Source organism: Haemorhous mexicanus, chromosome 4 (assembly GCF_027477595.1).
Source record: "Haemorhous mexicanus isolate bHaeMex1 chromosome 4, bHaeMex1.pri, whole genome shotgun sequence".
In the NCBI taxonomy this organism is placed as follows: Eukaryota; Metazoa; Chordata; class Aves; order Passeriformes; family Fringillidae; genus Haemorhous; species Haemorhous mexicanus.
In genome coordinates this window covers 3,796,690-3,819,545 of record NC_082344.1, presented here as the reverse complement: position 1 = coordinate 3,819,545, position 22,856 = coordinate 3,796,690, and the positions used below count along the sequence as shown (strand labels likewise).

The following is a 22,856-nucleotide window of genomic DNA, read 5'->3' as shown; positions in this document are numbered from 1 at the left end:
TTTTTTAGTAGTCTTGCTTCCAGAAATTTTATGTAATGACAAAGCAGTATGAAGACCTTAGAGCAAAAATTGGATTAAATCACATTGGTTTCCAAGACTGACCATTGTAATGAGACAGTAATTTGGATCTCCTTTTTAGGACGGGCTTATTCAAGAACACTGCAACAGGCTGCCATCCCCTTACTTCCCAAGAGGGTGTGTGAAGAGCGCTACAAAAGGAGATTCACAGGAAGAATGCTTTGTGCTGGAAACGTGCAGGAACAGAAACAAGTTGACAGCTGTCAAGGAGACAGCGGTGGACCACTGATGTGTGAACGCCCAGGGGAAAGCTGGGTTGTGTACGGTGTGACCTCCTGGGGCTATGGCTGTGGGGTCAAAGATTCCCCAGGTGTCTACACAAAAGTTTCATCTTTCGTACCCTGGATTAAAAGTGTGACCAAACTATGAATGCCCATAATGAAAACTAAACTTTGAGGCAGGACAACTTGAACAGCACATGCAGTGCACAGCTGGGGCCCACAGTGGGTGGAAACAGACATTTTCCTGATTCGTGTGTTTTTGTTTTCATTAAATCCAAGCTGTATACACTCAAGCCTTCCAGTTAGGGATTACTGTCCTTCCTGTTCCAGAAGTTTAAATATTGCATGAACAAGCTACCATGTATCTAAGGGGAAAAGTGATACCCAGCTAGAGTAATACTGGAGCAGGACAGCTGGAGACTTTGCCCACTAGACTGTTGCTCCAAGCTATTTATGCTCTAAGCTTCTCTACAATTAATTACAGATCTCAATCTTGAATCTAGTTTATTTAGTCTATTATTCCCATGATTTTACACTCAGTCCCCTAAATCTGACTTATGTTTCAGTAGCTTCTGAGACCGTTCGTAGCCTGATTCTTGGTAAGTAATTCTGAGTATGTATTAAAAGCAGAAAGGAAAATAATGGTCAATAATCACATTCCCAACTAATTAGCTAAACGTCTTCACAGGTTAGTGTGCCTAAAGTACATTCCCAAGTAAAACAGGCAGTACAGTGACAGTTTCCCCACAAACATCCTGCACAGCTGCAAGAGCAACAACTTATTTACTTCACTCAAGTAGCATCTGCCCTATTTCTGAAATTCACAATTTTGAGTATATACAGCATTTTGTTCTATTTACCACTAGCTGTCAGTACAGTGTCAGAGTAACAAACATCCCTATCCTTTCGCTGCTGGGCTTTGCTCAAGCAGACAGTTATACATACAATGGAGTCGTTGAGCCAAAACTTGTCTGAAAAGGTCTATAAAGTCTTAAACTATGTTTTCTATAAAGTAATATTTAGACAACTCTCTCCTGCTTAGTTGCAACACTGGTTCAGACTGTTCTCACGTTCTCACAGGAAATCTTAGTTTTCAGTGATTAATTCTAAAGCACTGACACATCTTGATGTCATTTAATTATGTTTCCAAATACTGTTTCCCATGCTATAAAATCCCTAACAACTTATTAAAAAAATGCACTGATAACCAACTTACTGTCCATTGAGAAAGGGCCACCACGACTTACCTAGAACATAGCAGGCAATCACCACCTTATTCTAACACTGAAAGACATCAGTCTGGAAATCGCCTGTGAATTGACTCACGGGGGAGGGAGCCACTAGAGCTCAGCACTACAATCTGCATGGTCAAAGACCGGGCTGAGTCCAGGTGTGCTCTATGCATCACAGTAACAACCATGCTCATAAAAACACGACTGAAAGCTGTGGGCCATGAAACACTCCAGCCTGACAAGTGTGGCAGATGAGTGTCACCACGCAGTGACTGTGTAAACTGCAACAACCACTGACTGTTTCATATTTTCCTATTTCCCAAACTGGCTATGACTGTGTTGTGTGGTGTTTTGTGAAAAAGTGGGGTGCTTGCATTCGTACTGTAAGTGGGCAATTCTTCATTTGTGTATTGTTGTGTCTCTCTGGTGTTATAACAAATATCCAAGACTCGCTTGCATATCAAGTGGCAATGACATTGCCGAAGCCCATACGATTGAACATTTAGCCCTTAATATCTGCAACCTCAAATTTAAGTTTTCAAGGGTCAGGACTATTGTAACTGGTGCTAAACTAGTACATGAGGTGCTTTAAATCGTTTTAGTTCTCCGTAATTCCACACTATTTGAAATAGTGTAAAATATTTTAAAACATTGTAAATCACTGTACTGTGACCACCTACTGTTAGACCAATGCAAAACACTGTGCTAGTCAACTTCAAAACCATTACATTTTTACTTCTATATAGCCTTTAATTACAAGGGAAGTCAGTCTGTCAAAAGTATCTGCATGTAACATCCGAGTTTTGCTGTACAAGACCCATAGAGACTTGTGGTGAAGTAGGCTACATAGTGTAATATATGCGTTATATACAGGGGAAATAATCATCCTTTAATAGCTGCACCACAGGAACAGGATACTTTGAGGGGGAGGGGGAACTACGCCTGCATACTAAGTGTAGTAAACATTTAGATTTAGTACAGTACTTTGTTATTTTTGCTCTTTTAATAGAATGCTTTGTTAGATTTTAAAATGTTGCACTATTGTTTCCATGCTGAGCATGCATTCTCAGTTTTTAACATAAAATGAAATTGCCTCCATCTCACGCCATTCTCATTTTTGTTCAGTGAGCCTGATGGTGTACATGTATACAATAAAAACTGCCACACTGACTATAATTTCTGTGCATTAATTAATACCACAGATGTACAGGCAGCTGCTGCACAACATCAGCTGGGTAAACCTCACATGGGCTGCACCTGATTAAGGGGACTCTTGAAATCTTCCTCATAGCAAATAAACTTAGGTCTATTTTCTTCAAAAGGAGTTTGTCTCATTCCCAGTGCTTGCTTTAACTCAGGCTAGTTACGTTGTCCAAAGTTCATCCTACACTTTTAAAGCTGTTCAGTAACTGTTAATGGTGGCACACACCATGAAAACACTTGGCCCAGGTTACCAGATGACAACCCTCAAGAAATATAATCTCTCCAGCACCATAAAGACTTATAGCTAGATACACATTACTGCAACTGACACACAAAACCTCCTTAATGTGCATCTTATCTCAACCCTAAGCAACTTTCCAAAATAAAAGGGCCAGTCTGCCTGGCATTTGCCTCTATTTAAGATAAGCAAGTAACTGCCCTTGCAGAGCAGATGTAATTTCTACAAGTGCTGAGGTTACTACAGAAGTCCAGTGGTTTTGGAGAAAAGGGAATTCCGAGTACACACTCCTGATTGCTGGCCACCAGGCTTGGCAGCCACCACCTTGGAATGCAGAGCAGTAAGCCATGTGATAGGGCTGTTAAAAGAACAGAGTAATCATGCACCACCAGCTAAACAGGTGTGCTATCACTTGTTACAGCGCCACACAAGAAAACATATTCAACCATACTTCCACTTGGGCAGAAGTATACACTTTAAAAAAAAAAAAAAAAAAACCCGGAGTTTCCTATGACAGCTCCCTTATCTGACCACCAAACACAACCACCGGAAATAATGTCCTCAGATCTACCCCACACTGTAATTAGAGCCCACAGTTCTGCTCCCTTTAAGCAGGAATCCTGACCTCAGCTGCCAAACACTCAGCAGCAATTACACTGCATGCTGATTATGGCCTCAGCTATGGCTTCACAGATTGTTTCCCAGTCCTTTCAAACCCTCCTTTTCCCTCCAACTTTTCAGTTTTCAACTACTTGCAAAAAATACATTATTTGAAAGATATTCCCTAAGAGATTGTGCCAGCACAGCTGGTATTCACTAAGACAGTACATTAAAGTATCTTGTCTGAGTATGCAATGATCTGTCTACTGGATCTCTTAATTTTCTTACGTATGGATCCCTCAGCAACTGCAAAAATCAACTCTAAAGTTGTTGGTTCTTCCCTACAGCACTTACCTGATTCAAGCCATACCACTTCTGGAGCAATTCCCAGACAATGCATCAGCCACCTGAAACCACAGATTCTGCCCAACAGGTGTATCCCCAGAACCAGCAAATCTGGCGTGTGTATTTGGCATCCTGACCAACATGTGTAGGTCAAGTTTTAGTTACCAGCAGTTTTTAGGAAAGGAACCACACTTGCAGCCAGTCATGTCTCTTTATTGACTTTTTAATACATTCAAAGGCTTTACATTCACACAGACACCAAAATTACAGCAGGGCTTTCCACTTCCATTTTCCAGACTTCAAAAACTTACCTGCAGCTTCTGCAGCACAGGTACACTGGTTGCAACAACCTTTCTGGCACAGTGAGAGCAGAGGAACCATCCCTGAAGGTGCAGTACAGCCACTCAACTACCAAAGCCAGTACTGTAATAGCTTAAGGCTCAGTGACAGCCCCAAAGAGAGGAGCAGCACACAATGACATCCTAACTACATCTCTCTCTATAGAAGCAGCCAAAGCTAATTTTAGGCACAGTAAGCTGGGTTCCAGCCCCTCTTCATCAAGATCAGATGGACTGCAGAAGCACTCATTAAAGCTACAAATTTTAACTTTGTTTAAAAATCGAGGTCAAGACCTACCCTAAAATTAGCTTTTACTAGCTCTGCTTGATAACCAGAAATATTACTCCTCTAAAAAGGCATCAATTCCAGATGAATAAACACAGCTACCCTACCCTAACCGAAAACGAACAGGTTTAGACACAGCTACTCCTAGAATTCATATGTGGAATTTAGCCCCATCTTCTTTCAAAAGGGTTTTTCCCCTGTAAAAACAAGTTTGAGGCAGTTTAATATTGCAATTGGAAACACAAACAAACAGCAATCATCACCAAACAATAGGATGCTCTCTGAGAAGTTGTAAAGCTGCTCTGAAACAAAGCTGTTGGTATTAACTTTTAATCTCCCTTGTTCCTACAGCTGCAGATTACTCTTAGTACTCACACGCTTATAAAAAAAGACACTCTTCTTGCCCAGGACATCCCTGAGAAATCTGTGCATTTGGGTGCTTCTAGTTTGGCAGGCTAAGTACCGGCAGTGTGTTTTTTACGCGAGAAATAACAAATTACGTTTTCTAACGTCTCTATATCCAAACCCAATTCCTTCTGGCCACATTAATACACTCGATAACACTTTTCTGTCCCGAAAACACATAAAAATGAAGCATGCATTAAAACATAACACCATGATACCTTGATTTCAAAGGACAAGTCACAGTAATCAACATAAATATCAAATCGGTATTATTCCTGCCCCAAATCTCACCTCTGAAGAGCATATTAGGCAGAGCCAGACACAGACTTTTTGGGAAGAGGATCTTTAACAACTACATCTCCATGCTTTCAGCTTCTGTGCTCCTGCGGAATTAAAAAATAATAAAAAAGTTTAAAAACTGGGCTGTAATAGCTCACTGGAGGGGAAAAAAAGGGGAGAAACCAGAAAAAACAATCAGCAAAAAAACACCCAAAAAAGGGGAAGACGGCTAACCCCATGGCAGAATCGATTTGTTACTTGCCACAGTCAACGACTCATACCCACAAGAGGGTAAAAGTTATGCCAATTAGCAAGGCCCTGCTCTTCCATGTCTAGGAAGGGAGTGAGCCACAGGCGGCAGCTCCCATGGAGTCATGGATCTCTGCTTTCCCCACCACCCCTCTCGTCGCCACGTGGCGGCCGCCATTTTCCCTTCCTCTCTCCCTCCCTCATGCGGGCCCAGGCCCCGGCCCCGCGCGGCCGACTCTCTCCCTGTTACGCAGCCCACTCCTTCATGGAGCCTACCTTCTGTCTGTTCCGCTCCGCTCCTCTGCCGCCGTGGAGAAGGCGCCCGATCCGCGAGCACCGCCGCTGTCACTGCCACTGCACCTTCACTCTCACCCTTCCCCTACGCTTCCCGCGGCCACCCCCCTCAGCAGCAACAGCCGAACCGCGCGCCCCTCAGCGTCAACGGCCGAGCCGCGCGCCCCCTCAGCGGCAACGGCCCAGCCGCGCGCCCCCTCAGCGGCAACGGCCCAGCCGCGCGCCCCTTGAGCGGCAACGGCCCAGCCGCGCGCCCCCCTGAGCGGCAACGGCCCAGCCGCGCGCCCCCCTGAGCGGCAACGGCCCAGCCGCGCGCCCCCCTGAGCGGCAACGGCCCAGCCGCGCGCCCCCCTCAGCGTCAACGGCCCAGCCGCGCGCCCCCCTCAGCGTCAACGGCCCAGCCGCGCGCCCCCCTCAGCGTCAACGGCCCAGCCGCGCGCCCGCCCATGCGGAGCCGCATCAGCACACGACGGACCCTCACGCGCCGGCGGCGGGAACTGGCCGCATCCGGGACTCCGGGCTTGGGGCGGGGCTTCCGGCACTGGGCGAGGCCACGGAGCGCACGCGCACTGAGCTCAAGTACAATGGGAAGGCGCGGACGGAAAAGGGATCGATCCTTCCCGCCTTTTGATTCCCGCTTCTTCCCGAAGATACCGAGCAGCATCCCCGGGGGGAAACGGGTTAAGGCATTCTCCACAAGAAAACAGAAATCTGCAGCTGGCTGAGGCAGCGATGCTGCTTTGTGTGTGTAGACAGACGTGTGTGTATGCTTGGTCCAGATGGCCTTAAATGCTACAATAATACTGCTCCGTACTTGAAAACCATGGACTAAAATAAAAATCACAGGTGGTGAAAGATGTGCTAGACAAATGAAGTCATCCCTCTAGGTGAACACAGTTTACTTTCCTTTTCCAGTCCATGTGAGCAGCTGCACCCTGGCCAAACGACCAGGCCAGGTCGTTCGGAGTTCGAACAGGATAGAACAGAACAGAATATTCCAGTTGGGAAACACCTACAGGGATCATCAGGCCAAATGCCAACCTCAGGGCCAACCAGAAGTTAAAGCCTGTTATTAAAGGCATTTTCCAAATGATTCCTAAACAATGACAGGCCTGGAGCAACAACTGCCTCTCCAAGGAGCCTGTTCCAGTGTCTGAACACCTTCTCATGAAGAAATGCTTCCTAATGTCAAATCTAAATCTCCCCTAATTACTGTAACTTTCACACCACAGCAGCTTATTGAATTATTATTAGTCATCCTCAGTCCAGGGAGGACGATCACCCTTACTTGGTCTGAATTCCTCCTCCACTCAGGTTTCCCTGGCCCTTGGTTTCAGCTGCTGGTCACTTGGCTGCTCCTGGGATTTGCCCTTTGCTGACTGTTGTGCTTTCTCCATCCATGTCACTCAGAGAGACAACAACAACAACAACAACAACAACAAAAACCATCTTTTGCCTTTGAGCTCTAGGAACTGGTGGACTGGAAGAACTGAAAAGAAATATTATATGAAAGATAAATCAAAGACAGAGGCCAAAAAGCTATTATTATTTGTAGCAAGGATCTTTCCCCTTTTCTTATTGTTACTACTTTACTGTTTTTTAAAGAGCTTATAGAGATGGGCATTATACAAGAAGCTTAGAGTTCTTAATTTTAAGTTGCATCATTTCTCTGTAATGAATGCAGTATTTTGTTAGTGTAGGTTTCCTATCTCCCACACTCCCCTAAGCAGATTTTACCCAGCTAGATAAGTACCATTTTGTATTCTGTTCTGAATTTGTTGATAACAGTGAATTTTCCTTTGAACATTCATACCATCTTCAGAGGTTTCTCCAAAGAAAGCTTTTCTCATGTCTGTGTAGGCTGATGCATTGGCACAACTATTGAATCCCCAAGGCAAATGATTTGAATAAATTTTCCTTGTTATCTTAAAAATAGCAAACTCTGGAGATGTTTCTCCAGCGCATTAGCAAGTGCTGGCACAAGAAATAAAAAGTAAGCAGGAAACAAAAGCAGTAAAACAAGCAGCTGCATAAAGCAGCAATATTCACTCACAGCAAGAGTAAGCAGTACTTTTCATTTCTGAAAACATTTCATGCTGCTCCCGTGCTGCTGGACTGTGTTAGAGCTCAGCGTCAAGCTGCAATAGCTGCTAACCAACCTGGAAAAGGACAACTTCTGTGAACAAGAAAGTCACTTCCACACAGCACTACATTTTCTTATCAGAGTTTATTGTTGCACTTCAAATACCATGCCACTATCAGAATAATATCTATTTTTTATTTAAAAAAAACTCGGAGAAAAATGTTTCCAGCAATTTTCATTCAATGTGAATGACAAGAGTATTACATCTATAAACATTGAAATATCTATTTAATTTCTTCCTGAGGAAGTTTCACATTTTTAAGCAATGAAAAAGGATATTCTGTACAAGATAGTCTGCAAATCATCCGAACTCATTCTTTCTGCACAAGTAGAACTGGGAAAATGTCACAGTATTCTCAGGAATGCTAGCTCAAACAATTAGGTGATTTCTGATCAGGCTCTGTGTTGACACCCCTAAATGGTCAGTAGCTGCTCAGAACCACACATGGTTTTTTAATGGCACTGATGTCTGCATAAAGCAAATTTCAGAATCATGTTTATGAAAATGAAGATGAAACTCCCCAAACCAAGCAGGTGTTAAAGAAATCGCTTGTGCAGTTACCTACCGGGGGAACAGGAACCACGGCTGTGTTACCAGCCACAAGGAAACATCTGACTTGGACTAGCAAACAGATTTGTTGTAACAAACCTGCTTTTTAAGAGTATTAATACTGATGGTGTACTTCTGGAAATCAAACACTGACTGCAGGTAAGCTGTGAACAGAAGAAGTTACACTCTGTCAGGTAACTCCTGTGAGATGAGTTGGTCACTCCCCTGAACTCAAGGGCATCCCCTGACACACACCCAGCTGCTGTCTGCACGCTGTGCCCAGCCTCCTCCTCCTCCACCAAGCTGGCTGCGTGTTACAAGTGCTTTTTAAAGGCTCCTGTTAAATGTAAGAACACATTTCAATAGAATAGTTCTGGAATAAAACCCCCCACGGCTTCATACCATCCTTTTACAAACAGCTAATAATCCACCCCAGGCCGAGGCGGTGCATGTGGAGGATTTGTTGTCCCAGTACCTCATGGTGACCACAGATGGGCTGTAAAATTCCCCAGGGGACAATGTGACCAATGTCACCGCTCTGTCCCTGACTGCCCACTCATTCTCAATCTGTCAGGGCCTTGCTTTCCCAGGGCAAGAAGACAGAGAGGGAATTCTTTAAAACAAAGAATGAACTAGGAATGATGCTGAAGGCCATTCCTCCTGCACGTAGGAGGTAGTCATTCTGTGTTCTCACCCTGGAAACATCAGGCACTTCACACTGCCCAAGGTTTTTCCCATTTTCCTCGATTTTATAACACTGTTTCACTGAAGAACATGGAGAACTGGGGCAGCAGTGCACAACAGGAGCTTTGTGCAATCCCTGCATTTTTAAAACATTTGAGTGATGTTACACCAGGTTGTATCAAGAGTAAAATCAATCATGACAGGATGAAAACCCCAGGTATTTTCTCCAGTTATTCAATTTAACTGTAACAAATCTATATGGATGCTTGCAGGATGCACGAGCAGTCCGTAGCATGCAGAGTATTTGCTTTTACAGATGTTCAGAGACCAGAGTGTTTCTTTCATCAGATAAGAAGTACTTTAAGACAAGTCAGCTTTTGAGACAAATCCATATGACTGAATATTTAAAGTGAAATGAAATTCTCATTCTAATAAATAATAGAAATGTTCATCTTAAAAAATGTCTACTCTAGTAGGTCCTCATCCTTAATCATGCATATTCCCTTAGCAAAAATGTGCTGCGTAAAGAATATTGTTATATACAGCAAATCTGTCTAGATTTTTTTCTTTACAGGCCTATCAAAACCACATATTACATAGACAAAATCAATAAATAATAAAGATTACCAGTTAGAGGAACAGTAAGGATCTCAACATCTGTTTTCTATTTAGGGAATAACAGACTGGTTTCCATTCCATTACCTTGAAAGTTCAATTGCATGATTATATAAATGTCGTAAAACAGCACTGAGACATAGAAGTTTTTCCACCATCTGATGCATGTTTTTAAATATTCACCCTGAAACAAATGATGAAAACATTACAGAGCTCCTGTATAAAGCCTTGCATTTAGTACTGTGGTTCTTTTTTGTTTTCACTAATCCTTCATGCCTTTAGAAACACTCGGAGGCAAAGTTGTGTGAGGAGCATTAAGGCTACACTGATCTTCCTCAACTTCCAAGCACTATTGATTAGACTTTATCTCACATCTAAACTGAGAGATGTATTGTTGAGAACTATCACAAATGTCTGCCTGCAAGGGTGGATATTTGTGTTTTCCCATGATTTGAGTGTAATTTTCTACCATGACTACACACTGAATTATTTTTGTTCCAAACATGTTTAATGTATCTGGGAACAGAGCTGGTATTTCATCTGGAAATCTGGTAATTTTTGCAGCTGATGTCATCTGAAGTTTGCAGAAAGATGCTACAGTTTTGATGAGACTGAGGGGGGAAAAAGCATAGTTTAAAGGCAAATAAATTAAGGAAAAATAGTGGTGCAAATTAAGGCAATTAAAGTAAGGATCTGTTGCTGCTTTTTAGGAGTTTTTAATTCATTTCAGTGGACTCACTCCTGACTCAGAGCAATGTAAGCCCAGAGTGCAGTGCTTGGATCTGGCTGCTCACAGACCAGGGATGAAAGCCTCTTCCCTGCACTGCTCCAGTCAGGGTCACAACTGTTTAAGTCTAATACTGCAACTGGTGTGCTTCACATATCCAATCAAATGTCTGCTCAGTTAATAATTCACACCTCAGTCAGTATAAAATCAGACATTTCAACTACAGACAAAGGCCCTTCCCACACTGTGAAGGTTTGTTGTTACCAGATATAATCACAGGTTCTGTTTTGGCTTCTTTGTGGTTTTCTTTCTACACCTGTGGATTGCAGATGTTGCTGGGTGCATTTGTTGCCATGCACAGTAAATGACAGGTGATAACTGTACTGCTCCCCAGTGTTTGCACACACTTTGGGCATTAGCAAGCTGATTCCAAAGGCAGAAGTACTCGGGGCATTTTGTGCTACATTTCATTATCTTATCCTATGCAACACAATACTCAAATCCTAAGAAGAACTGCCAGTGGTCCAACAAAGGGCTACAAAACCTACATGAGACACGATACTTTAAAACTGATATATAAAAATTTGAATATTTACCGTGAAATCGGACAGGTCATGTATCTCTGACCTTATACCAGCTGTAAATAACTTCCACATATGTGCACAGTAGTCCACAAGTCCACAGGCCCAGAAATGTTTAGGAGAAAGATTTGGCCCACCAGAGCTCCAAGGAACACATGTATTTTTACAATCCACATGCCAGCACATGGAAATTATTTCTAACCTTTACACTTTTTTGAAGAGGTATATCTTACAAAACCTTCTGGTAGCCACTGGAAAGTTCAGGTATGATAACTGAAGTGTGGAAGGAGATTTCAAAAAGCTCTTTTCCAATGCTATCTCACTTTCTGTAGTTCCTGTCTCAGCCACGATGGCAGGGGTTGTCCCAGTTTGTGGAGGAGTTTTGACAGTTCCACATTGTGATCTCTGTAGTAGCTCGACAGAAAGGCCCTGCACTGATGGATACAAAAGGACAGGTTTTTATTTAATAAAATGCTGTACTGTAGTTGCTGTGAATTTGAGGTTTCAAAGTTGGTTTGACCTGTATGAAAACTTTACTTCCTTTAAGCAATTCATATTGTTTTATGCTATCTACTGCATGCAAGGAGCTGAACTCTGAAAGGTAATTTCAAAGGAAACAAAGGTTGTCCAAAAAGAACACCAAAGTCAAAGCAGAATTTAATTCTACTCTTAGTCTTGTACATTTAGAATCATACTAAATATGATGGAGATATTAATATTACAGTGTGATTGAAATAACAGCTACTAAAATATCTTTGTATGTAGACTTCTATCAGTTGGCAACCCCATTTTGAGAATCATTTAGAGCTGAAAAAGACAAGAGTTTGCACAAACACAGTCTTATCTTATCTCTGACCAAAATCCTTTTCACCCAATGCTTTTGTATTGGTATGACTCTACTGATTTGAAATTATTTATAATTTAAGTACCATGAGGAGAAAGTCCTTGGTACGTTAATTCTTACTGCTGTTCAAACTGAAGGTTTTTATTTGCATTTTAGCCAGGCTAAATGAAATAGCAATGCAAGACAGAATCAACATGGAAGTAAGAGCTAGAACAGGAGACTGAACTGCCCTTGGGTACAGGCTGCAGCATTTGATCTGACTGAAATTTCTCCATTGGAGCATTTGTCTGGGGAAGGTATTCTTAAAATTCATAGAAACAGAACCTAACCTCTCTTAAAACTGGATTACAGGAGTGCCTGCATTACCTGTCACAGTCTAGCTAGGCTCATAGACAAGGGACCACACAAACACACCTATCTGATGATGACTGAGAAGAAACCTGCACTGTGCAACTTCTGCTGCTTAATGTAAAGGGGACAGGACTTCAGGAGCAGCACATTTAGTTTTCTCAGGGGTGCCAAGTTTTAGAATTTGTGGGGGGTTTTCATTGCTGTTGTTTTTTAATGATTTATTCTTCACATTTGAAATAAAGAACTAAATGTCTGTGCAGCCCACAGCCATCTAAAACATTTCCTTTCAGAGAAAGGTAGCCAAATAAATAACTCCTACTTAACTTTGTCTTTTTTCCCTTCTCATGATTTTGCCTGTGTCATGTCCTCTATGTGCCAACTGAATTCCTGTACCATGCCAATGAACAGCATGCTTTACCTCAGAATCCATAGGAGGGTATTTTCTGCCTTTGCTCTTTCCAAGACACTTGGTTTTGCCTTCCTCCAAGAGCTGACACCAGAATCCTTTATGAGAATCGAACCTGAAACAAACATTGTGCAGTGTAAAATTTGTGTAACCAAATCTAGGAGTCAGAATCCAAAAGAGTGGATGCTACATTCCTGACTGATATAACTGAATCTGTTTTTCAGCTAATGCCAAAAATAAAGAGAAATTATTCTACTTGTTTTCTGTTTCTGCATATCAGCATTTCATGTTCCACTTATGGAAGTAAAATTCATTTTGATCCATTCAAAATTCATATGCAATTCTCACAAAGCAGCACTTGGTCTGTCAGAGCTCTACTTCTCTAACAGCCAAGTGGCTCAGTGAATGATGCACAGAAAATTTAACCCCAAACTGTGTTCTGAACAATTCACCCCACTGACAGCTCAAGAAACTATGAAGGGCTTTGTTCTGCAGTGAGCTGACTTACAGACTGGCTGGTATTTTAGGAATGTAGGAACAAGTGAAAATGATGACGTGATTAACTCACGTTAGGGCTTCAGAGTAATTATAATGAGGAGAGACTCCCAGAAACTTCTGTACTTCATCCATTACGGTAGATGGGTCAGTTCTCAGCTGCTGTCCATCAATAATCAGCAACTACAACAGAGAAAATAAATGGAGGTTTAAGTTGAAATTCATTATTTCAGGCTTGCAACAGAAACTTCCACCTCTGTAAAACTCCATCGTATGGAGAGTACTGCCCCAGGGAACAATAATGGGCCCAGTCTTAATTGTCACCATCATTAATGACCTGGGAGCAGGGGAAATAGCATTTTAATTAAATCTGAAATTATATTGCATTGGAAGCTGTTGTGACAACAGAGAAATAGCAGCGAAGGATCTAGAAAGATAAGAAATACTGTCAGGAAAGTGAGAGAGACTGGCCCAGCCAAGAAAAAAGTATATTAATGACTACTACTTTTCCAGATAAAACATAAGGCCATCAGGGCTGATTCTTCATTATCACTGTGGGACATAAAATCTGGCAAAAATCTGCATGACAGTGTGCATTATTCAATACTCCTGGGTTACTTGTGGAGAAAAGCTAATGAAAACATAATGAGGAGAATTTCATTGAAGAGTCAGGGTATTACAGCATTGTGCATCTCATGAAGAGATACACAAGGCTGGCTGAACAGAGAGTATGTGGAGAATAACAGCAGCTAGATGCATCAGAGCTTCCTTGGCACACTCTGGGGAAACAGAAGGTGCAGACTCCAGCCAACTTGTCTCAGCTACAAGAGCCCTGGGTAAACAGGAGGTTGGGATTGCAGCCAACCTCCCTCTAACTGTTGGGTGGGGAGCAGTGCCAGACACGCTGCCAATGTCACAAAATGCCATTCCAGAAATAAATCCCCAAGGAGATACCAATCATGTGATAGTGTCTGCCTGGTCTGCTGTTATCACATGACATTCAGGGCTTAGGATGTGCATCTTTTGAAGCTTGACCTTACATGGGGCCAGAAGGAGGGTAATCATTTGTAGGATTATCCCCAAGATCATCAGCAGTCAGTAGGCAAGACTTCTACAAAGGTAAATTTTAAAGACAATATATATAAGATAGATAGATAGGACAAGGATGTCAAGAGTCTTGTTCACCTGGTAAGGTGGGAAGTAAGTGAGCCATCTTTCAATGTGGGTAGCATACCATCCAGGTGCCAGGCATCTCTTCTGCAGAGCTCTGAGCTCAGAGGGGGCTCGAGGGCCAGCTGTGATCACCTGATAGAAGCTGAATTTCAGAGCTGCGGGGTCTTCGTGGGATCGCTGATGCTGTAAAAGGAGTGACATTGCTGGAACTTTACAGACCACAAAAGCTGGGGAAACAAGGCAAAACTCATTGCTCTGACAAAAATTTCTTAGCCTATCCTGTATTTTGATCATGAACTAGATAACTGTGTCTATATACTAATTTCTGTATGTGCTGATTGCATTAATCAATTAAGTAATCATTTTTACATGCTTGCATCATAGATAACTTGAAAAAGTGGTTACTGGTATTTTAAAATATGACAGATATCTTAGGCCATGGGTGCTCACAGATGGTCACTGACTATAGGGATATATCCTGAGAGGACACAGAGAGAGGATTCAGGGTGGAAGCCTGGCCTGGTGCCTGCCCATCTTCTCCCAAGTGCATACCTGGTACCAGGAGTACGCGCGGTCGGACGGGTCGATGAGGATGGTGATGATCTTGGCCTTGGGGATGAGGGAAGCAGCTCTCTTGGGAGCTTCCTCAGAATGGAAATAGTTGGCACTTTTCTCAAACAGGAAGTCAGTGGTGACATTGGAAGGAGTTGGAAAGAAATCCATGTACCTGGGAAAGCAACATCATCCTCAGAACTACTTAAAAATCACACAAAGGCTGATAAATCTGTTAAGCATACTTTATTCTAGAGTACTCAATTAAAATAAAAGCCTAAGTGCAAAAAAAAAAAGAAAGCAAACCAAAGCTTACACTGTATCTTTGATCATATTTTACTTGCTACTAGCCTGCTTCCTCACTACATGTAACTAGACATAGCAGCTATTTTTTTTAACGGGATAAAAATGTTACAGTATTTATGTATTTAAAATTCACGAGTTCTCACTTTTCAGTCAGAACAAATTGCTCAAGTCTTAAGTAGAAACTGAGTTTTCCAAATTTGGCCTTTTGCTGACACCAACTGAACTGCAATACTGTAAGAAAAAGCTACTCAGTATCAATCAGATGCTTTCACTGAGAAGAGGCTGTTTATATGGGAAGATGCACTGAAACAATCCCCCACAGCTTCATCAGGTAAAAGGTTTCTGAGCAGTGACAGAATTCACTTATTTTTCTGAGAGTCACATTTTTTGGGAAAATTGGATTGTAGTTGTTTTAGGGTTTTTTGGGAGCCTTCCTCATCTGTTATGAAGCTGTAGTTAAATTCCTGCAATTGCTTTGTCATCTAAGGACAGCTCTATCCCTGGCCCTCAGATCACTTCTTGTTATTGCTGGGGAAAACAATAAATAGGAAATTTTGGCCCTCTTGACTTTTCAGTTAACCTGTATGGAGAAAATAAATGTTATTTAAACAGCCTCTTCTGAAGACCATGCTTAAGGATCGAGATTTCCTCCAGTGCTTAGACTTTGCTCTGTTGGTACAGATGAGCTACTTGCAATGCAAATGATGGGCTCTTGTTGGCTCTGAAATTCTAACCACTGAAATCAGTGGACTCTTATTTCCCACAAGTGTTAGGGCTGATTTGATGAGAATGATGAAGCTGAGAGAAATCTGTAACAAAGCTTACATAAAGAAATGCAGGGCTGGTCTGTTTAGGCTTCTGCATTTCAACAACAGCAAGACCAGTTCTTATCTTACTATTCTGCCATGTCTGTTGGAAGCCTGCAATTTACACCTACACAGCCCTTCAAAAGGGCAATACTGAGGCTCTGAGGGCTAAAAGAACCCTCTTCTGCTTCTGTAGTTGGCCCTGCTCTAAATCCAACCTTGGACAAAGACTAAGAGTCAGCTCGGGGATAAAGCCTTATCTCCACAACCATAAACAAAATTGAACTGATAGCTCTTTGTGATTTTTGCAGGAATCCCAGCCAATTAATGGACTAATGAGGAGAGCCCTTGTATCTAATAACAAAGTGGCAAGCTCATTACAAGCCAGCATTGAAACACACTATCAGACTAGGTGGTCTGAGAGATCCACCTGGCAGTCCGAATGCAAATCTAACAATTAGGCAACTACACCAACAGGGAGTAATGAGGATCTGAGACTGAACTGCAGGAACCTGGCAGGGGTGGTGGGGCACAGAGTGGGTGCTGTGTGAGAACCTGTCCAAGGGAAGTGCCAGGTTTAGACAGGCTGACCACTGTGAGCTTTACGCACAGCGCCACGTTAGGATGACGGTAATCCGACGTGTGTGTGGCAGCCAAATTGTACCTGCCCCTTAGGGAAGCAGATAAGGCAGGAGGAAAGAGAAGCAGCACAGTAGTTTTCCAGCAACATGAAAACATTGGTTTTGTGGAAGAAAAGGCTTGCTGTACTTTGACTGCTCCAACAGCATGGAGCTGCTCTGCCTTGCCGGCATGTCCTCCTCACTGGCTGCCAACGCCTCAGCAGCAATTTCCCAGTGCCACTCCTTCATCCAGCACCTCTCCACTGGCACAGGAGCTGACTCAGCACCCTTCCCAGTGAGAATATGCCACAGCAATTACACCTCTGGGAAAACGAGTGGCGTGCCAAACAAATTGCATCTGATGTGTCTGCACTGAGACCACAGAGCAGCCTTCACCCTGCTCATTTTATGGATGAATACAAAGTCAAAGGCAATAAAAGTATTCTCCCTTAAACTGGGGGCAAAATAAAGAAACAAGACAAGAAATCAATAATCCTTCACTGGTGCTCCCCAGATGCTACAGCATGTCACCAGCTTTCATGCTGGTGCTTTACAGCGCAGCACTTTGGGAAAACAGAGGAATCAGGAGTGACCTTCAGGTGCAGCTGTGCCTGGTGGCTCCCAGGGAGCCACAGTGAATGTGGCAGCAGGGACACAGGCTCTGTCTCAGCACCTCTTACTGACCCACACAGACACATTCTCCTAATTACCTGAAATTTAAAGAACATTTTGAGAAGCTTTCCCTGCCCCCATTTTTTAATATTTACATTATTGCTACTGCTATGTCCTGTTTAAAGGAAGAAATGCCTCTTCCTGATAGCATCTTTCCTCTTCTCTTAAGAAATAAGATTTCCAGCAGGATCATAACTTTTGTGTCCATATATCCAACTACCAACCATTACTGTCCCACTTTCAAAGGCATGTGTAACGAGAAATACATTATTTTATTACTGCTCTGCACATATTCATATCTGGATATTTACAAGAAAGCCTCACAAAAGTTGGTGCATTTAAGATATTCTGTAGTAAGATCATTATTCAGTGGCATTTATTTCTCATTTCAGAAAGACACTGAAGGTTATATCTTATCTCACTTTATATATGCACAGTTACCATTATCAACAGTAATGTCATTTTTCTATTGTTCACAATATATAAACTTTTAGATTTATACTAATAACCCATCTTACCAATCAATCCCCCTGTGGTAGTTATTTCTATTAAAGAACTGTACCTCCTCAAAGGTTTTTGGGCTGGGGGAGTTACTAATGATGGAAGGATGCATGATCAGGAACAAATACAAGGCTGTAGTACCTGCAAATAGGATAAAAGTCCAAGATTTAAAATAAAAATACACACACACATATATATTTCTGGGGGGGGGATCACAGCTGATTTAGATGGGACTAAATCAGCTTTATTCCATTTCAATTCACTGAGGGGATGTTGGTTTATCTCACCTAAGATCCTGCACTTTCTGAGCTTTTAGAATTAGGAGATTTAAAGGACTCTAACTAGTTAATAAAGACAACTGGAGTACCAGTGTTGAAATCTGTTTTTCCAACTTAAAATAGTCATGTTTTAAAAAATAATGATTTATGTATATGAGACTGTCACAAAATAATTTGAAAATCTTGCATTCATTTGCTTTTGGGGATTGGAGAAGATAAAAGGAATTCTGCAATTTCCTGATTACAGAGAAGAAAAGTAACCAGAGTAAATTTATAAACTAGTGCAATCTTGTAATGAAAACTGTCCTTTAGGAACTTTTTGACTTGAAAAAAATGCCAAGAAATAACAGGATTCTATAAACAAGACACATACAAGAACTTGCAATTCAGAATCCAACCCATTTGAAAGACGTCTCTGTCCTGTCCTTTTCTTTCTTCCTCTTGGACAAGAGCTTGTCTGCCTTGTTCCCCTCTTTATCAAAGTTTACTCATTTTGACATAAATGACACACACACACACAAAAAAACCTGAACACACCTGAGCCCTCCATTTTGCATGTGTACTGACTGCTGCTGTAACTTACATGATGAAGCCTTATTTGCATGGCATCCAAAAATAAAAAAAATGCTCTTGGATGATCAAGATCTCTACACAGCAGCCTGAGTCAGCAGTGATTAATTGTTTTACATATTTGAACTTACACACAGCCTATCTTGCTGGAATAAAAGAAAATCTCACCAGTTTTCTGGGGTCCTACAACCAAGAATTTTGGTAACCGATCACAGGTTTTTTCCTTAGACCAGATATCTTTGTGCCGTTTGTCATCACAGGGGTTCTAAAACAGAGAAGAAAACTCAGAATTTTATTGGTCATCACATTTGAAAAGGTTCATATATAAATTACCTATTTTCACCCATGTACAAATATTCTTACCAGAAATAATTATTTGTCCTTATGACTGAAAACCAATGCATTCCAGAACTATTCCAGCAATTCAGAATGGTATTTCCAATGTAACCAGGAATTTTTTTTAAGGACAAGCACGTAGAAGAAATATATCCTACACATATGTAGTTGCCCCATTCCTGTAACAGCTACCACACTATATATGCTGCATTTTAAAACTAAAAGAGAAGGCTGACTATGATTTAAGGCTTTCTATTCACAAATACATATTCTGATCTTCCATTTCAAATCAGTACCTAATATTAATCTTTAATCTTTGCCGCTTCACAATTGAATTGGTTTAAATTTGTTCTGGAAATGCTGCTCACAAACAATTTTTGAAGCTGTTCTTTGGCAATACTGCACTGAGATGAAGAGAATTATCTTCATGTACCCCTCTGAGGCTTAAGAATATATATCTGTATTCAAAATCACATCAATTATGGACAAAATGCACTACATACAGTACATCTTAGTCGCTGTAACTTAAAAATGTCTTTTTTATAATCATAATTCTAAGTAATTATAATTTTCCAAGTAATATGGCTACAGGCTAATTTCCATTTTAAAAATTATTCTTCGTATTATGCAAAATCCTTGACATTTCCCCCTCTAGTTCAATGTTTTATTCAAAACCAGCATGAATTTCAAAATGCATATTTAGGTACAAATTTGCAATCTCAGACCCTAAGTTGGCAATTCAACATTCAACGCTGGAAAACATTTTAGTAAGCAAGCTTAAATAGATTTTTATGTTTGATTTAGTAAAGTTTGCTCCTTAGAGTATTTCCACCAAGCCACCTTAATAAGATTTTATTTGGGTTAATATTATCACTGTCAGGACTCAGCTATCTACAGCTTCCTGGCAAACTTCTTCCTTGGGCAGCTCCCAGCTTATTGAGAATAACTTCTGATTATCTCATCTATTTCCAGTTGGCTAATTAGGGTATCCATGGTCTCTTTTCTCTTTTTGGATGCCCCCTTCTCCCTACACACATGGAGGAAAACTCATTTCTTTAACTGCTAGAAGATGCATATAAATCAGCCTGTCAAACGCTTTACTCCTGTTATTTCCAAAAGAAGAAGATAAATAACACAACACGCCCTTGCCTGCCTTTCCCCACATTTTTAAAGGCAAGCAGAGTCACAAATAAAACAAATTAAAGATAATTTTAATTACACATCCTAATGCATTTCATGGCCTTTTACAAGTGACAGGGACCACGATCACATCCTGAAGCTTCAGTTGCTTGTTTTATGGAACCAACTTAAAAATATACTGCTTTTCTCTACAAGAACCTGAAACAAAGAATTAAAAAAAACCCCAAAAAACCACCAAGACAATTTTCTTCCGATCTCTTGCTCAGCCTTCACCTGCCAGAGAGGGTCCTTCTGCTCAGGGAATAGCTCAAAATACTTGTGAGCCAGCTGGACCGGGGGAAGGGTTTGCAGTTTCAGGTTTGTCCAGGTGTGCACGAAGTTGGCCAGATTGACAAAGGTGTACAAGCCCAGGCGGTCGTTCCCGTAATTGGACAAGTGTGTCATGAAGATGCTGATCTGTGGGAGACAAAATGAACAGCACACCTCGAGTCCTTGCATCGCTAGATGGCAGTGCAGCCCCAGGTAATGGAAATCTCATTTGCATTTTGCTCTTGGAGCAGCAAGCCTTGGATCACATTCCCACAGCCCTTACTGCCCGGGCCCTTCACTGAATTACATCCTTCTGCTCGAGTCAACTCAACGCAAGCAGTGAGGAAATCGCTGGAACAGGTCCCATGAGCTCTGTGGGCTGCAGGATGTGCAGTGCTGCCCTGGGGATGGGCAACACTGACAGCACCTTGATGTGCACTTACTTCATAGCATACAGCAGAAACAATGCCCACTGCTTTACTTTAAGGGGAATATAAATGCTATGTTAAAAATCTAATTTCTGTTTTCATGGAAGAGTCAAGAAGCCACAAACCAGGGAAGCAGCTGAGCTCTATTGCTGTGACTTCAATATGCAAAACAAACAAAAAAAAAAATCTCAAACCTGACTACTTTCAAATAACTGCATGGAATATTCCCAATCAAAAATCAGCAAAAGTTTTAAGGCTGCTGTATGTTACTCTCCCAGTATCTCACTATGAAGGTGATACCCAGATACACTCCAGCCCTTGCTCCAAGTGCACCCCTGCACTCCCAATGGAAGCAATGCTTCCATGAAGGTTTCTCACAGGAAGGGCATTTTTGGATACACCTAAACTGAGCTGGTGAACAGAGCAGGGATGCACAGACTGCAAGGATGGGCTCTCAGGGACTGAGGAAGGGCTGCAGACAGAACCCCCTGTTCTCTACAGCGATCCCTTTCCAAGGAATTTTTCACTGATGCAACAGTCTGCTGTCACACTGCCTTCTGCAAACCCTTGCCTCTCCACATTTCTTTCTTCAAGTTCTTTTCCAAGTAGAACACCCCCAAGATAAACTCTCCAGACTAATTTCCATTAAAAAATTAGAAACACGACTCTTTTTATAAATAAATCTGCTAATGCCATGGATGAGCAATTTCTATTTAAAGTAAAACCTGAAGTAAGCCACTTCAAAAAAAGAAAGGCTTATCATGGTCAAAATGCTGAAATTAGTTCAGGAACTGAAGTTAATCTTTTGTAAAGGAATTCCAGTCTTCAGCTTAAAGAAAGAAAAAGAAAATAATGAAAAGCTGGTATTTACAGTGAAATCAGAAGATACACACTGATAAATCACTAGGAGATGATCTTTCTTTGTGGGTAGGACTGAGATTGAAAACCCCTTCCCTTTAGGCACCAGCTGTGTAACCTTTTCAAGTTTCCTTTTTCATCTCAGCTCTCAAAGCAGGAACAGAGCAGCCACAGGACTACGTTGTTCTCACTAAAGTCACAATCAGCAGGTTTCCATAAAAAGGTTAACCTGCTTTCCTGACAGCCCCTTTCTTTCCTACATGTGGGCTGACCTCTGACATTTTTAATGTCAATTCACCTCCTGGCAACTCCTTACCTGCCAACAGCTACTGCACTGCCGTGAAAGAAAAAGCAAAAGAAGTTGTAAAGATTGCCAGTTCAGGGAAAATATAATTATTCTGTTCCTGAAGAGAACATCACTGTAATTTCAGGAATGTCAGTACAGGCTGAGAAATTGACTGGACATATCATCATAAATAATTTCCAACATACAAAAATGTGTCAGTGAAAGGGAAAAATTACCCGAGACCTAAGCTCCCATTTTAGTTATATTTTTTAAGTCAGATACTTGATGGTTAATTATTTACAGGACAAAGATGATCAAATGCTGGTTGAAAACTTAAATGGCTGAATCTTGTAAAGAAAGACACTCTTAGCCAAGCAGATACATGACTTTACATTGTAGAAAAAGACTCTTCTAGATGGCTTCGTAAATATCACAGATCAGCCGAGAGGGATGGTGGATCATTCCCCACTTCCCTGTGCAGAAGGATGGAATCACACACCAATCCCCTTCCATCTGCAGGTGGTGCCATTTCACACCAGGACAAAACACAATGATTATTTTTTCCCTTCCATACTGGGTTTATGATGCTGTAATTTGCTCTATTGTACCAAGTCCTGAGTCATTCAAACAAATTCTAATTAACAAGAATCATTGTTCTTTCTCTGCAACTAATAGCATGCAATGCTCCTACAGATTTACTCTCTTGGAACCACCATCCTTTTAGGATTCCTTTAGGAGCTCCAAAAGGAATCCTTTGTGGCCATGTCCCAAGGCTAGACCTAATAAATAACACTATTTGTTTAATAATCTTCCACTTCTGGGAAATGCTGTAAAATACAAACAGAACTTCACATATT

General features: G+C 41.5%; 2 protein-coding genes and 1 non-coding gene across 3 annotated transcripts in view; 1 reads left to right on the top strand and 2 right to left on the bottom strand.

The window, feature by feature from the left end:
• PRSS12 (serine protease 12) overlaps positions 1 to 2,707 on the top strand; it is a 33,110-nt gene extending 30,403 nt beyond the window's left edge. The window contains exon 13 of the mRNA XM_059843678.1: positions 140 to 2,707. Coding sequence (XP_059699661.1) covers positions 140 to 447 — 308 coding nt within the window. The 3' untranslated portion in view covers positions 448 to 2,707. The remainder of the gene's footprint in view (positions 1 to 139) is intronic.
• A 2,767-nt stretch (positions 2,708 to 5,474) lies between these two features.
• On the bottom strand, positions 5,475 to 5,605 carry LOC132327018 (small nucleolar RNA SNORA24). The gene has a single exon (XR_009486417.1). It is a non-coding gene; the product is annotated as a small nucleolar RNA SNORA24 (small nucleolar RNA).
• A 2,375-nt stretch (positions 5,606 to 7,980) lies between these two features.
• The window catches only part of LOC132326025 (bifunctional heparan sulfate N-deacetylase/N-sulfotransferase 3), a 51,816-nt gene continuing 36,940 nt past the window's right edge, over positions 7,981 to 22,856 (bottom strand). The window contains exons 7-14 of the mRNA XM_059843677.1: positions 20,392 to 20,574; positions 18,811 to 18,907; positions 17,812 to 17,935; positions 14,890 to 15,064; positions 14,350 to 14,520; positions 13,238 to 13,347; positions 12,682 to 12,784; positions 7,981 to 11,502 (exon numbers count right to left, since the gene is read on the bottom strand). Of these exons, the coding sequence (XP_059699660.1) occupies positions 11,383 to 11,502; positions 12,682 to 12,784; positions 13,238 to 13,347; positions 14,350 to 14,520; positions 14,890 to 15,064; positions 17,812 to 17,935; positions 18,811 to 18,907; positions 20,392 to 20,574 (1,083 nt within the window). The 3' untranslated portion in view covers positions 7,981 to 11,382. The remainder of the gene's footprint in view (positions 11,503 to 12,681; positions 12,785 to 13,237; positions 13,348 to 14,349; positions 14,521 to 14,889; positions 15,065 to 17,811; positions 17,936 to 18,810; positions 18,908 to 20,391; positions 20,575 to 22,856) is intronic.